Raw genomic sequence first — 16,710 nt, 5'->3', positions numbered from 1 at the left:
CTAATACAGTACAGGCACCCAATTTCCTTTCAAAGTTCCAAAAATGATTTCCTACCTCCCTTTAGGAGTGAGGAGAACATCATCTTAAAGCCAATGACAAGTCCGACCGCTGCCCATCCAGTGTGACCCCACGACAGCCACTGCACATGAAATCCAGCAAAGTCTAAAGTATATAGACACCTTTCCTTTGTAACTTTTCTCTGATAAGCTAAAATGTTCAGCTAGATCCAGAATGAGAGAGAAAACCCTGAGGAATTTTTAGTAAAAGAAGAATTTAATATCATTAATAATGTCTTTCTGAAAAATTTTTTACTTATTGATTTTAGAGAGAGAAAATTTTTTACTTATTGATTTTAGAGAGGAAGGAAAGAGAGAAAAAAACACTAATTCTGTTGTTCCACTATTTATTTATTCACTGGCTGATTCTTGTATCTACTTAATTCTAATTAAGTGGATAATCTCACAACACAGCATTCATTCCTCCTAAAGTGATCAGTTTAAACCAGCTGTCCCAGTTTTAATAATCTTGCCGGTGATTTTTGTAGTATTGGACTAATGATGAAATACTAGAAACAAAGAAAACTCTGTAGTAAGTATTTTCCCTGTTTTTTATTTTATTTTTCAATATATTATTTTGTATAGTTTCAGGTCCATAGTATAGTGGTTAGACAATCATATACTTTGTAAAGTGTTCCAGTATCGGATAGGTTTTTATGAACATGCTTTCTCAGTTCTAAGGAAAAGATACACAAAGAGGGGCCTTGACCCTGAGCCCTGTGCTATGAAGGACTGTCTCAGGCCCTCTCCCAGCCCACAGGCCTTCTTTCTAGCCCCTGGGCTCTGGGATTTCCTGCCCTCAGCTTTCCACCTGGGGTCTAAGCAGGCCTCGCCCTTCAGTCTGCCTTCGGGGGCAGACCACAGCTCCAGTGTGTGTACTACTAGAGCCAAGGGGTCCCTCTATGCTGGGGAGTGAAATCTGGCTTGTGTGTGTGAGCTGGAAGATGGTAAGAAAAAAAAAGGCAGAAAGAGATGGCCTCCTTTTGTGTCCAGACCTTGGTGTGGCCAAATTGGACTGATGCCTGAAATGGCCTGAGCCATCCTTCAGCCCTAAGAAGGCCAGCCTGAGGGCAGAGCCACCCACGGCATCATGATGGAACAGAACTGACCTCACATTTTTAAGCTGCTAACTCAACCTATGTCAGATCCAGCCCTATTTCTGGACTTCGTGTTTTGAAAGACACACTTTCTTATTGTTTAAAACCATTGGAGTAAGGTATTCTGCTACCTGTTGGATGCTAAGAGCATTATGACTCATCTAGGTCGGTATTATTCTTATTTTTTGAGTAAAAAGGAGAATTTCCTAAAGATTAAGTAATTTGCCCAAGATGACAGAGTCAACTTTTATCTCTTGTCAGTTTCCCAGAAGTCCACTTGACTTCAACAAAATAATACAGACATTCCTGAAAATGTCCATCCCTGAAACGTAGTGAAAACAACATTAGTTCTGAAAAAAACTAGATTTGAAATTGCATTAGTCACAGGACATCAAGAAATTCACTCAAGTTCTTTGAGTTCTGATTGCTCAGCTGTAAAATGGGAAGAAAAACGTCCGCCTTCCCTACTTAACAAGGTGCTTATAAGCCTCCAATAGTTAATAAGATCCCAAAATCTTGTGTGAACTCCTCAGTTTAAGGGAGTATTATTTTTATCTATTGAACAAATACTGATCATTACAAAATGTTTTAAGTAAGTATGCTGCATATAAATTCAATATAACTATTTCATGGCTATTTCTTTTTTTTTTTTTAGGTGAAGTTAAAAAATTTTGGAGATAATCTAGGCAACGAACTTTCCATGGTCCTCCAAGTCATAGTGTGTAATATTTCCTTGGGGCATTCTGGTTAAGTCTGTCACTTCTGAAACCCTGTGGTCTAAGTCTAGGCTCCGGGGTCACAATATATCATACTTCATAAGCTTAACATCCTCCCAGCTTTGTTCTCCCTCCCCTTGCTTTTTACCCCATGTCTGCCCCAATACCCTCTGATTACACTTGTGACAGGCACCACTGCTGTTTTCTTTAACTTATATTTAACTTTATATTTCACAGCTATGATATAAAGCTACAACCTTTTGCCCTGGCCAGGTGCCTTGGTTGGGTGAAGCATCGTCTGGTACACTGAAAGGCTGCAGGTTTGATTCCTGACCAGGGCACATACCTGGGTTGTGGGTTCAATCTCTGGTCAAGGTGTGTACAGGAAATAACCAATCGATGTTTCTTTCTCACATCAATGTTTCTCTCTCTCAAATCAATAAAACCAATCCTTGGGTAAGGATTTTAAAAAAAAGCTGTGGACAAGATGGAGGTGTAGGTGGATACTCATTGCCTCCTCACACAAACAAAAGAAGGATAACAACTGATTTAAAAGACCAAAAAAATAAACCAGCCAGAACTGTCAGAAAACTGAATTGTATGGAAGTCCGACAGCCAAGGAGTTAAGAAAAAACATTCATCCAGACCAGCAGGAGAGGTGGAGATGGGCAGCCAGGGCAGAAAGGATGCGCCGCAAGGCAGCAGCTGGCAGACCAGGCAGTCCCACATTCACGTGCAAATAAAAACTGGGAGGAGCAACCGGGGAGTGAGAAAGCTCAGCCCAGGGCAGACTGTGCAAACCAGAGTCCTAACACTGAGAAAATAAATCCTCATAACCTCTGGCTGTAAAAACCTGTGGAGGCTGTGGTGGTGAAGAAACTGCCAGACTCTCAGGATAGTCTGTTTGAGGAGCCCACGGTGTCCTAAAAATTACACAAGTCCACACGCCTAGAAATCAGCATGAGGGCAGCACCTGCAAGAGCACCATCAGCTTGCGGGAAGTGAAGGAAGTGACTAGAAGCAGGGCAAGAGCTGAGCAAATGGCATTGTTCCCTCTCTGACCCTTCCTACTAACATCTGGCTGTAAAAACCTGTGGTGGTTGTGGCACCAGAAGAAACTGCCAGTCTCTCAGGATAGTCTGTTTGAGGGGCCCATGGTGTTCCAGAACATATACAAGTGCACCCTCCCAGGAATCAGCAAATGGCAGCATTGGGAAGGTCACCAATTGCTTGCAGGAAGTGGGGGAGGTGACTTAAAGGTAGGGAGAGCTGAGAAAATGGTCTGTCCCCTTTCTACTCCCTCCCCCACACACAGCACCACAAATGCCCCACCCTGGTGAATACCTAAGGCTCTGCTCCTTACAATGTAACAGGTGTGCCAAGACAGAAAGATGAAAGAATAGATCAAAACTCCAGAAAAAGAACTAAGTGATGAGGAGATAGCCAACCTATTAGATGCAGAGTTCAAAACACTGGTAATCAGGATGCTCACAGAAATGGATGAGCATGGTTGCAAAATAAAGGAAAAAGTGAAGGCTATGCAAAGTAAAATAAAGAAAAATACACAGGAAACGAACAATGAAGGGAAGGAAACTGTAAATCAAATCAATGGTTTGGAGCAGAAGGAAGAAAACATCCAACCAGAACAGAATGAAGAAACGAAAATTCAAAAAAAATGAGGAGAAGCTTAAGAACCTCCAGGACAACTTTAAACATTCCAACCCCTTCCAGGGATGCCAGAAGGAGAATAGGAAGAGCAAGAAAACTTATAAGGAAAAAACTTATAAGGAAAACTTATTTGAACAAATAATGAAGGAGAAATTCCCCAATCTGGCAAAGGAAATACACATACAAGTCCAGGAAGCTCAGAGAGTCCCAAACAAGTTGGACCAAAAGAGTGCCACATGAAGATACATCATAATTAAAATGCCAAAGATTAAAGATAAAGAGAAAATCTTAAAAGCAGAGAGAGAAAAGGAGACAGTTACCTACAAAGGAGTTCCCATAAAACTACCAGCTGATTTCTCAAAAGAAATCTTGTAGGAAAGAAGGGGCTGGAAAGAAGTATTCAAAGTCATGGAAGGCAAAGACATACATCCAAAATTACTCTATCCAGCTATCATTTAGAATGGAAGGGCAGATCAAGTGCTTCCCAGATAAGGTCAAGTTCAAGGAGTTCATCGTCACCAAGTCTTTATTATATAAAATGTTAAAGGGACTTATCTAAGAAGAAGATAAAAAATATGAACAGTAAAATGACAACAAACTCACAACTATCAACAACTGAACCTAAAAAATAAAAACAAAAACAAATTAAGTAAACAGAACAGAAACAGAATCAACAATGGAGATCACATGGAGGGTTATCAGTGGAGAGGGGGAGGTTGGGAAATGGGGGAAAAGGTACAGGGAATAAGAAGCATAATTAGTAGGTACAAAATAGACAGGGGGAACGTTAAGAGTACTATAGGAAATGGAGAAGCCAAAGAACTTATATGTACAACCCATGGACATGAACTAAGGGGGGATTAATGGAGGGAATGGGGGTACCAGGTAGAAGAAGATAAAAGGGAGAAAAAATGAGACAACTGGAATAACACAATCAATAAAATATACTTTTTAAAAAGTTACAATCTTTTAGTAACTGAAAGCTAAACTCAGTTTATCTACAGGTCAAAAAAGGCATTTTTAATACCTTAATTTGAATTATAGACATTTAAATATAGAAAAAATGGCATTATTTTAAGCATTCACAAGACCTTCACTGAAAGAAAAAATATCTAAGGAAGTGACAATGAAAAACATCAAGTGTTACAGAACTACTTTTTTGAAATACTTAATCAGCAGGATGCGTTCATTCAAATCACTCACCCTCCATCCATTCTAGATAAGATTCAAAAAACAAAGTTTGTTCTAACAGCATATCACAATATTGCAAACTTCATAAAGTCTAAACCATAAATTTTTTTCATATTTTCTATCTTTGCACAACTCATCTACCCTTACAAATAACACTCAACAATGAAAGTTTAACAATATATCACAATTCTGCAAATGTAAAATACCTTAGGTGTAAACCTTTTTCTTTTTTGTAACATTTTTCTTATTTTCTATTTTCACATTCTTAGCCCCAAGCAAACCTTTCAGAAGATAGGCCTTCATGAGAAGGTTACCCTGGAAGTAAAAAGGTGCATTGGTACAGCACCTGTACCAGATACAATGCTCAGTGTGTAAAACTTTCTCCCTGGAATACAGGGCAGGAAAATTGAACTCTGTAAAGACATTAGAAAAAGGAACTGACAGAGAGAGTTCTAATAGCCACTGTGATCACAACTGCTTGGGATTGTTTTCTATGTTGAAGGCCTTATCCTTAAACTTTGCATGGTCAGCAGATCACTGTCTATTCAATTCGACAGAAAAACGATTCAAGCCACAGAAAGTGTCAGTGGAAAGGAGCCTGACCACCTGCCACGGCACCCCAGTCCTTATCCCAGCACCAGTATTTGACAAGTGAAAACTCGGAGGCTCCAACAAGGTCAGTTAAAACATCCCCTGGGGACCCATGATCAGGAAACGGGAAGTCCAGGGTAAGTCTGGCAGGAAGCCTGGTAACTGCAGTGATACCCTCTGTGTCAGCACCTTGAGAAGGTACTTTTACCTCTCAGCTCTAACAGAAATGGAGGTTAGGGACAAAGCCAACAGGTCAACAGGAATGAATGGGTTTACAGTACAGTGAAAACTGGATCAAAACACTAAGAAATACTAAAGTAGTTTTACCGTGTGAGGGCATGAAAAAAACATCCATGTTAAAAATGGGGGGAAACCTTCTTAGCAACCATCAGGACAAATAGATATGATGACAATAAGGGCAGGTTATGAGTAAGTAATCTACAATAAAGGTGACATTCATATATTACTAAATAAATCAGTAAATGGCACACAAGAGCAACACAAGATCAACTCCTAAGGACCATCCCATTAAGAGCCTTTGAACTCTAACAGCCTTCTCTATTTTTCCTAGAAAATTAGTGGATACCTAAAATGAAATCATAGAAATTTGACATCTTCAATTTGACCTGAAGACCTTGAACACAAGGCTCCTTTGAGAGTTAATGTTCCTCAGCAAACTGGGCACCATAAAAAAGGAGCCAGAATCTGGAAGTATAGAAGGTTAAAACTAAAATACACCCCCCCCCAAAAAAAAACAACCCTGTCCCTCACATAAATTTTATTTGACCCTGAAACCTCTAAGTAGTCTAAACTGTTTGGCTTTTCAAGTGGGGAGGCTATTTTATTCCCGTGCACAGTGCTGACTAACTTCATAGGAGATGTTTTCCACTTAAACTCACTATGAAAATCAGGCTTTTAAAGATTACCTCTGCATTTCATTATCTCTACCATATCAAAGCATCTATACTGGCATAATGCTTCAAATATCAGATTCTAATGCTCTTTTTTGTAAGTAATTTTTATTTTTATTTTTTATACTTTTAAGTTGATCATGCTATTACAGGTATCCCAATTTTTCCCCCTTTGCCCACCTCCACCCAGCAACCCCCGCATCCTCTGGCAATCCACACACCATTGTTCATGTCCACAGGCCATGTGTATGAGTTCTTTGGCTACTCCATTTCCTATACTGTGCTTTACATCCCCATGGCTATTCTGTAACTACCTATTTGTACTTCTTAATCCTCTCACCTCTTCACCTATTCCCCTACAACCCCTTCCCATTTGGCAACCATAAAAATGCTCTCCATATCCATGATTCTGTCTCTGATCTTATTATTTGCTTAGTTTGTTTTTTAGATTCAATTTATTGCCATTTTATTGTTCATAGTTTTGATCTTCTCCTTTTTCTTAAATAAATCCTTTTACATGTCATATAATAATGGTTTGGTGATGATGAACTCCTTTAGTTTTTTCTTGTCTGGGAAGCTCTTTATCTGACCTTTTGATTCTAAATGATATCTTTGCTGGATAGAGAGTAATCTTGGCTGTAGGTCCCTGCTTTTTATGACTTTATTTCTTGCAATCCCTTCTAGCCTATAAAGTTTCTTCTAAGAAATCAGCTGACAGTCTTATAGGAACTCCCCTGTAGGTAACTACTGCTTTCTTCTTACAACTTTTAAGATTCTTTTTTATCTTTAACTTTCAACATTTTAATTATAATGTGTCTTGGAGTGAGCCTCTTTACACCCATCTTCTTTGGGGCTCTCTGTGCTTCCTGGACTTGCGTGTCTATTTCCTTTACCAAATTAAGTGAGTTTTCTTTCATTACCTTTTCAAACAGACTCCCAATTTCTTGCTCTTCCTCTTCTCCTCCTGGCACCCCTATGATGCGAATGTTGGAATGCTTAAAGTTTTCTTAGAGGCTGCTTATACTCACTTTTGGGGGGGTTCTTTTTTCTTCTTGTTGTTCTGATTGGTTGTTTTTTTACTAACTTATGTTCCAGATCATTGATTTGATTCTTGGCTTCATTCACTCTACTGTTGTTTCTGTATAAATTGTTCTTTATATCAGTATGCGTATCCTTCATTTTTGATGGATCCTTTTTATGCCATTGAAGCCCTCGCTAAGTTCCTTAAACATCCTTACAGCCGGTGTTTTGAACTCTGCATCTAATAGATTATTTTCATTTTGTCTAGTTTTTTTGGAATTTTGATCTGTTCTTTCATATGGGCCATGTTCGCTCATTTTGGCAGCCTCCCTCTGCTTCTTTTATGTACCTGTATTTTTTAGACTATAAGATGCGCTTGTTTTCCTCCCAAATTTGGGAGAAATAATGGTTGTTAATGCTGCTGTTGAGTTCTGTTTACATTTATAGTGGTGAAATATTGTTATTTATGTTATTAAATATTTTACCATGTTTTTTGCTTCAAAATTTTTCTTCCTATTTCCCATCTCTAAAACCTAGATGTGTCTTATGGTCTGAAAAATATGGTACTAGGTAGAGCTGCTATGACTCCCTGTTTTGGTAGCATGGCCTAATGTAGTAGGTATCCTGTAGGGTCCAGTGGCACAGCCTCCCATATCACCCAAGCTGGGTACTTGAGGTGTGCCCTTCATGTGTGCTGAGTACACCCTCCTCTTGTAGTTGAGCCTTGATTGCTACTGGCAAGTCAATGGGGGGATTTACCTAGGCAAGTCAACTGCAAGGACTGGTATGACCACTGACCACCAACCTCTGCCCTCCATGGAGGATCAACTGGGTACAGGCAGGGTAGTGGTGCTCTGATGTGGTGTGTATCTGTCCACTGGGTGTCCAGGCACTTGGGTTTCCTGGATGATGAAGGCCAAGGTCAGCCCCAACCCGTGTTTTGCCCAGGGCCACCCTGCCTGAGCTATAAAGCAATTTAGGATGGCTGGTATTTGTGTTGGGTTTGGCAATTCCCAAAGCCAAGTTGTGAATCTAGGCTGGCTGCTGCTAGTGCCATGCCTGAGGCCACTCAGTAAGAGGTATGGGGGCTGGGAACTCACTGCTGCTTGTTTTAAAGGATTTAGTAAATTATAAAGCATGAGCCACAAACAGACATTAGCATGGAAAAACCAATGTTAACTGCCAGTTGGGGAGCGGAGAGCCTAAAGGGATCTCCAGGGCAGGGAAAACAGTGCTACCCAGGTTAATGGAGTTTCCAATTTGGTATTATCCTGCCAGTTCTCTGGCTCTGTTGGGGAAGGGTTCAGAAAAGGGACTATAGCCTCTGCCAACCTTTCTGTCTGGGAGAAAGCTGTCCCCCAGCTCTGGCTTTGACTCCAAACACTTCAATTAACCACTGCATGCCACCGGTGCCATTCAAGCTGCTACCCTGTTGCTAGAGCTCAGAGGGAGTAGTCTGAGTAAGTCCATGTGTGGGTTCTTTAACTATTTGGGATCCCAGAAGTTTATTCCACTGACTCAATATCTGCTGGTTTTGGCAGCCAAAAGTTATGAGGTCTTACCTTCCTGGCTCTAGAACCCTGGGCTGGGTGAGGTCTGGTATAGGGCTGAGACTCCTTGCTCCCAAGATATCCCTTCCAAATTTTTATCTACCACATGTAGATGTTGGACCAGGCTGCTATGCATCTCCACCCCTCCTACTGATCTGGATGGATGTGGTTTCTTTAAATCCATAGATGTACTTCCATTCAACTCAAGTTCTGATGGTTTTGAGTGATGGCTGCCCTGTAGTTTATTTGTAATTTTGATGTGGTTGTGCAAGGAGGTGAGCCGTGCTTACCTATGCTACCATGCTAATTGGAAGTCTCTCTAATCCTCTTACAATTAAGAGTTTTCTTAAAGTGTAAACCTTCTGGTAATAGACTGCACAGTTACAATCCTCTTTTGTAATAGAAGAAAAAACACTGTTAAGAGAAAATGTAAAATTCTCTGGGTTGTAGTAAGAATTTATAACACACATGTAAAAATCCAAACAGGAAGTTTTTATGAGGACTGAAGAAGACATTGTTCCCAATTGTCCTCCCTGGTTATAATCCATTATCCAAACTTCAGTCCTCCACTTAACTGCTGAAATGATAAAGGATTTTAAAAGTTATGATTCCTTTTTCGCAACTTAAAAATGTTTTGGCTTTCATGGAGGAAGTCCTGAAGTAAGTCAATCTCCTTTAATATACTTTTTAATCAGGGGATATTTTAGGAATGTTTTAGAAAAACTACAAAGTAAAATAGAATAATACAATCAGCACCCTCACATACATACACTCATCACTCAGTTTAATAAAATGTTTTAAACACCCGTGCATCTGCATGTAGATCACTCCATGATCCCTTACTTCTTCTTCCCCACTGGTAACCAATATACTGAACTGAAAACTTTGGATGTGAATTCATGTATCTATGCTTTTCTTACATGTGTATGATTGTTTTTAAAGTTTCTATAAATGATACCATACTCCATGTATCCTTCTGCCATTTGCTTACTCTGCTCAATGTTATACATGTGTATTGAATGCTGATGCTTTTATGCAGAGAAAAGTGAAGCGTTCCCCTCCAGTATATAACTAGGAGTTGATCTGCTAGATCTAGGGTAGACTCGCTGGTAACTTTCCTTGATATTTCCAAAATCTTTCAAGTGGTTATCAAATTTCTACCACAACCAGAAGATTAGGACTCCCACTTCTCTAACATCCTTACCAACAACTGATACGTAGGACTTAAAAATTTTTGTTAATCTAAATACTGTAAAATGGAATAGCAGTGTTTCAGCTTGCAAGTAAAGCATCTTTTTATATGTTTTTAAAATGTTTATTGGCCATTTGTGATTCAACTCTGTGAATGACCTATTCATAGCCTGTGCCCATTTATAACATTTTTTCTCTTTTTAAAAAATATTTTATTTATTTATTTTCAGAGAGAGGGGAAGGGAAGGAGAAAGAGAGGGAGAGAAACATCAATGTGTGGTTGCCTCTCATGTGTCCCCCACTGGGAACTGGCCTGCAACCCAGGCATGTGCCCCGACTGGGAATCGAACTGCGATCCTTTGCTTCACAGGCCCATGCTCAATCCACTGAGCTACACCAGCCAGGGCTATAACATTTTTTTCTTAAATATTTTTGGAGTTATTTATAAATATTGAATGCAAATCCTGTATTGGTTACATGCATTGCTCCCTGTCTGTGGTTTATTGTGTCACTTTGTTAACATCTATTTTTATTCATACATTTACCATTTCCAGTGCTCTGTATTTCTACCTACACATCCAACTTTCCATCTGCTATCACTTCCCTTCACCCTAAAGATTTCCCTTTAACATTTCTGGTAGTAAACGCCTGCTGGCAACAAATTATCTCAGGTTTTTTTAAATCTAGAAATGTCTACTTCACCTTCGCTTTGGAAAGACACCGTCACTGGATACAGAATTCCTGTTGACACCTCTTTAGGCATTTTAAAGATGCTATTCCATCATCTTCTGGTTTGCTACTGATGAGAAGTCAACACACACTCTGCCTTGTATATATGTACCTTTTTTCTGAGTTACATTTATATTTCCTTTAATTTTTCTGGAGTTTTTCTATGAAGTGCTGAGGGATGGTTTTCCTACTATTTATTCTGCTTGGATTTTGCCCATCTTCCTAAATCTATGGGCTGTTTTGTTGTTTGTTTTCTCACATTTGGATAATATTTGGCCACTGATTCTTCAAATATTTTTCCTGCTATGTCACCTCTGTTCTCCTCTCAGACTGTGATCAACAGTCTGTCAGATTACTCAATGCTATTACATAGGTCACTGACATTTAACCTTTCTCAATATTTTCTTCCCTCTGCTTGCATTTGAATGCTTTCTAAATAACTTGTTTCCAAGTTTTTTGATCCTTTCTTATAGTGAGTTCTAACTGCTATTAATCCCATCTGATGAAATTTTTTTAAGTATTGGATTTTCTTTGTTCTTTCTATTGCTTTTTTACAAAATAATTTTATTGATTGATTGATTTGAGAGAAAGAGAAAGACATGAAGGAGAGAAAGAGAGAGGGAGGGAGGGAGGGAGGGAGGGAGGGAGGGAGGGAGGGAGGGAGGTACCAGTGACTTGTTGTTCCACTTCTTCATTCATGGTTGATACTTGCATGTGCCCTGATCAGGGATCCGTTATAGAATTTCCATTTGGTTCTTTTCTAGTTTATATGTATTTCCTATAATTCTTCATATTTTTACCCACAATATCCCTCTTTCCCGGTAGTCTGCTTAACCTATTTATCATTGTTATTATAATATCATTTTCTGATAATTCCAAAATCAGTGTTGTCTGTGGGTGTATATCTATTAAGTATGTTTTTTTCTTGATTATGAAACACACTTTCCTATTTCTTTACAAATCTAGTAGCTTCCGATGGTGTATTAGACATTTTAGATGATATATTGCAGAAAGTTTAGATTCTGTTATCCTTTAAAGAGTATGAGTTTTGTTACAATGGGCATATATTAGGTATTATTAGAGTGGCTCTATTTGGGTTTTGCTCTTCATTTCAGTGCACTTCCTTAGTTCTGGAATGTAGTTCTTAATTCCTAAGCCTTGGCTTTTCCAGAGTTTCAGTGAAAAGTTCAAACTGTTTATCAATCCCCTCTTACCTTGGCGAGGGTCAAACTCCAAATTCTGTCTTTCCTATACTGGGCAGCTGCTGAAGTATCTGTTTAGTTATTTTAACCTTCTAGCTGTTATTTTCTGTCTGGGCTCCTTTGCACACATCAGGGTCAACCAAGAATGGAAGAGAAATTTATACACAGATTTGGGGGCTCTTTCTTTGTGGTTCCTTCACTTAGGGGTATCCCACTCAATCCAGCACTCTGGCAGCATCAAACCGACTCCTCAGGCCAGTAAGACTGGTTTTCTTCTGAGTTCTGTCTACTCTATGCCCTCCAGACCAGGAAATGCCCCAAGCAAAAAGCCATTTAAATACTGGATCTTATCCAATGTGGTGCCCTTCATCCAAGATCAACACCTCTCTAGTTTATGACTATTTTTAGTCACTCTTTAATGCTTTCAAATGTTTTTTAAAAGTATTTTCCCAACACGTATCATTGTTATTGGCAGGAGGATCAGTGCACTAGAACCTACTCTGCCATTTCCAAAAGCCAGAACCTTGATGAGAAGACGCAAATTCTATATATTCCGTTTTCCAATCTTTTGGTTTGGAAAAAGATTCTTATGGTTTATGGTATTTTAAACCTCGCTTAAGAAATTCATTCTTATCCCAAAGTCATAAATGCAGTTTGTATATTTTATTCTAAAAGTATTTTTTTCATATTATGGTCATTAATTCACTGACTTCTTTTTTTGTGTGTGTGCATGACTTAAAGCAGGGATCCAATTCTGTTTATTTCTACAAGCGGATAAACCAACTTCCTACTAGCAGTACTGAAGAGTCCACCTTTCCCCTCTGGTCAGGTTTCCTACGGTGACATAAGTCTAGTCTCATCAACATCTCCACCAGTTCCAGGCCATTTCTTCTGCTTCACTGTCTTCCTCCCTGTCTATGTCTACAGTCACATTGTAATGTCTAATGCTTACCTCGGTACAGTAAGTCCTGTATAGTAGGTCCTGTTATCTGTTAGAGGAAGTCCCTCCGCCTTGTTCTCAAATTGCTATGCCTATTTTTGGTCCTTTATTTTTCAAATACATTTTAGAATCAATCTTTCAAATTACATTAAAAGCCCTGCTGAGGATAATTTACATCTTTAAAATATCAAGTCTTCTCACCCATAAACTTGGTATATGTTCCCATTCGTTCATGTCATCTTTCATGTGTTTGTATTAACTTTTACGAATTTTCCATAAAATTGTACTTCTGTCATATTTTTAAAAATTATCTTTTCATCTGATTTATTCCAATTTACTCTGCCACATTAAATGAATTTCACCAAAACTGTTTACTAAAGCTATAAATTCTAAGATTTATTTCATAATATATAATCTAAATCGTAAAAACAATTTTTTAACACTTCAATTTGCAAACGGTTTTTAATGTTATAGGTTCATTAAGCGACTGATCCTATATACTCACCAAAAAGCTCCTTGGTCTCTACTTTCAGTGTCCGTGAAATTAGAGTCCAAAAACATATCTTTGTAGATTCGACCAACTAGACAGTAAATATCTGAAGCTATTTGCCCTTCACTTTGAACCATGAGAGTCATGATATCAAGAGCTTTTGCTCTGTCTCCAGGGAGATTTCTCCTAAGGTAGGGAAAGAAAACATTCTTGTTTCAATAGAGATTACAGAAACAATATAGGTCAATTATCTCTTTAAAACTCTAACATATTGATTCATGTTAGTGAAGTTTTGCAGGATAAAAAACAAGAGTTAGATTATGAGAGTCGTCTGTAAACCTTTGTAGTAAGCCTTATTGTTTTTTATCCTGCCGCCTGTCTCCTTGGTTTAACAAGGATCTCTACTGAATTGCCTTTCTGACAATAGTAATGGTTTGGTCCTACCCATCCACAGACCTTCCAGTTTCTCTGCAGTATAAATGCAGGTTTGAGTTGGTGAAGAGAGATTAGGAGTTCAGTCTGAGGCCCAAAATGGGGCAGAGCCAACTAACCCAAACAGGGTTACAAAACCCTTTTCATGGCTTTTATTCCAAAAAGCTGAGCAAAGTAATTCAGACAATTCTAATAAAGCAACTTTAAACCAACAATTGCTTAATTTCTATGTGTGACTATCTAAGGAAGCAGCTTTATGTAGCTCATTTTAAAATATCAAGTACGTTATAGACCATTTTTATAACAAGATAAAAATTCTCTTTAGTTATTTTTTCGACCTTGAAAACATCATGGTAAGTGAAAGAAACCAGTTGCAAAAGACTACATATTACATGACTGTGCTTACATGAAACCTATAGAGCTCAAAAGTAGGTAAGTAGTTGCCTAGGTCTGGGGGATTAGGAGAGAAAAAGGGAGAGTGACTGCTAATTGGTAGGGGTTTGTTTTTGGAGTGATGAACATGTACTAAAATTAATTATGTTGATGGTCACACAATTCTGTTAATATTTTATTTTTTAAATTATTTTATTGCTGCTCAAGTACACTTGTCTGCATTTAACTCTCACCACTCCCCACCACCCTAGTCGTCCCCACCTCCTTCCCTTGCTTTCACCCTCCCCCTTGGTTTTGTTCAGTGTCCTTTACAGTAGTTCCTGAAAACCCTTCCCCTCATTATCCCCTCCCACCTCCCCTCTGGTTACTGTCAGACTGTTCTTAATTTCAATGTCTCTGGCTATATTTTGCTTGTTTGTTTGTTTTGTTGATTAGGTTCCACTTAAAAGTGAGATCATATCTGTTAATATTTCAAAAACCATTGAACTGTACATCTTATATAGATAAATTGTATGGAATATAAATTATATTTCAGTAAAGGCTTGGTAGGGGGGTAAATGCAGACAACTGTACTTGAACAACAATAAAAAATTAAAAAAAATAAAAGCTGTTATTTCAAAAAGTTATTTCTATGCTCAACTACTACTTTAAATCTCTCTTTCTAAAATGCCTTTTCACTCTGTCCTAAATACCTTCAGTATAGACTAACACCTGATACAAATATGCTTATCGATTCATTATATTCTATTTTAGAAACGGTAAAGGTACAACATAAAGGAAAATGTAAGAGGGTCTTATGCACTTTCATTTTTCATTTCAAAGTACAACATATTCATTCTATTCCATCTTTCCGAAATGATTGGCACACTTGAGCCTTTGAGATGCAGAATTAGAGCAGTTTTACTTCTAACAAATAGGGCTCAGTGATCCTTCCAAATCCCAGATAATTCAAACATTAATTGTAAAATCTTTCTGATAATTTCACCACATTTTCCTGGAAAGAACCTAAGAGTTAAGATTTAAGTGCTACATAATTTTCCCCCTACAGAATGAAAATTCTAATAATATAAAACAAAAGCATGTGTTTTTTTTTTCTTCTGTCCTAAGGATTTGGGAACTTTGACAAAATTTTGATATTTACTGAGATATCAAAGCAACTTATCCAAACAGGGTTACAAAACCCTGACCCTTTTTATCATTTGTATACCCCCATTTGGTGCTGATATTAAGAAACTTTCGCCCTGAAAAAAATAAAATCCCCATAAAAAAACACTTATTTGAAAACCAGTTGGAGCAGATAATCTCTTGTGGTCTCATCTCACTTTGTCAAATGTAAAGAAAAATTGTTCAATAAATGGGGGTATAAAATATACCTTTATTATATATTTATTAATAGAATCAGCAAGTTCTACAGTTTGGATGGGTAAAAAAAAGGAAAGAAACCATCCCTGATTGAATAGCATGCTGGCTTTGCAGGCAGAGGCAGGAGAACACATGATGAAAACAGCCATCTGCATCAGACAAATCCAGGTGTGAGGCTCAGCTTATGACATGTAACTATAAGCCTTGAAGAGAAGTCACTCAGCTTTTCCAGCTTTCAGTTCTCTCATCTGTAAAATAATTGAGCCTTAAGGGACACATGGCAAGTACTCAACAGACAGGATGTCCCCTCCATTTTTCTTTTTATCATCCCCTTCAGTTGTGTTAATTATGTATGCATTCAACTCTCCACCTTGGAAGAGAAAGCACAGCAAAGCCCACTTTGGACAGCTCAGTGACGCGGGCCTCTCCACGGCCAGGCTAGGCTGGCCCTCTGTGGCCAGTCTGGGTAGAAAGTGGCACTGAGGCACGTGCCATTATGCAAACAGATGGGAGAGGAGCAGGCCTAGCATCAGCAGTACATACAGTCCTGAACCTACTAAAAGACTCATGGACACATGACCTATAACATGGCCAACAGAATTCTGATTATAATTAGGTGTGTTCGGAGCAGCCCCAGTGAAAATATTCTCTGGTTCGGAATGTGACACCTAGATAAAACTATCCTTACCCTACTTGAGTCCATTTTTGCATGAATAACCATTTCGTGTTGAGTATATTTGCTTAAACATAACATTATATTCATGTAATTTTTTAAAAATCTAAAAATATATAAATAGCAGATACAAATTCTGACAAAGAAGAAAAAGAATTTAAGGATTTTAATATAAAACAGTGAGAACTCTTTACTGACCCCCCCAAAAAATCAGAAAAAAATCAGAGTACATGCTTCCTATATATGGTTGAAGTGGAAATATTAAAATTGCATTTTAACAGGGAGCAGCTGCAGAGCTACACAATAACATGCCCTAGAAAGCATATTCAGGTTAAAAAATAATATGTTAGCACATTGTGAACAGGAACTTTGTCTGCTCACCTGTTCAGTGCAAATGCATAATGAAACTTCACATGCTGATGGGAGGCCAGGTCAAAGGTGGGCAGCTTTTCTAACGTCTCTACCAGCTTCACGATCGAATCGTATTCCTTTTAAAT

General features: G+C 38.4%; 1 protein-coding gene across 2 annotated transcripts in view; it reads right to left on the bottom strand.

Annotated features, from left to right (window-relative positions):
• MAP3K5 (mitogen-activated protein kinase kinase kinase 5) overlaps nucleotides 1-16,710 on the bottom strand; it is a 175,895-nt gene that overhangs the window by 90,700 nt on the left and 68,485 nt on the right. For both annotated transcript variants that reach the window (XM_053664821.1, XM_053664820.1), the window contains exons 6-7: nucleotides 16,595-16,701; nucleotides 13,369-13,539 (exon numbers count right to left, since the gene is read on the bottom strand). In XM_053664821.1, coding sequence (XP_053520796.1) covers nucleotides 13,369-13,539; nucleotides 16,595-16,701 — 278 coding nt within the window. The remainder of the gene's footprint in view (nucleotides 1-13,368; nucleotides 13,540-16,594; nucleotides 16,702-16,710) is intronic.

Source organism: Artibeus jamaicensis, unplaced genomic scaffold, assembly GCF_021234435.1.
Source record: "Artibeus jamaicensis isolate MK-2021 breed Jamaican fruit bat unplaced genomic scaffold, CSHL_Jam_final contig_387, whole genome shotgun sequence".
Lineage (NCBI taxonomy): Eukaryota > Metazoa > Chordata > Mammalia > Chiroptera > Phyllostomidae > Artibeus > Artibeus jamaicensis.
Note: the sequence above shows the minus strand (reverse complement) of the source record. Positions and strands in the feature narration are given on the sequence as shown.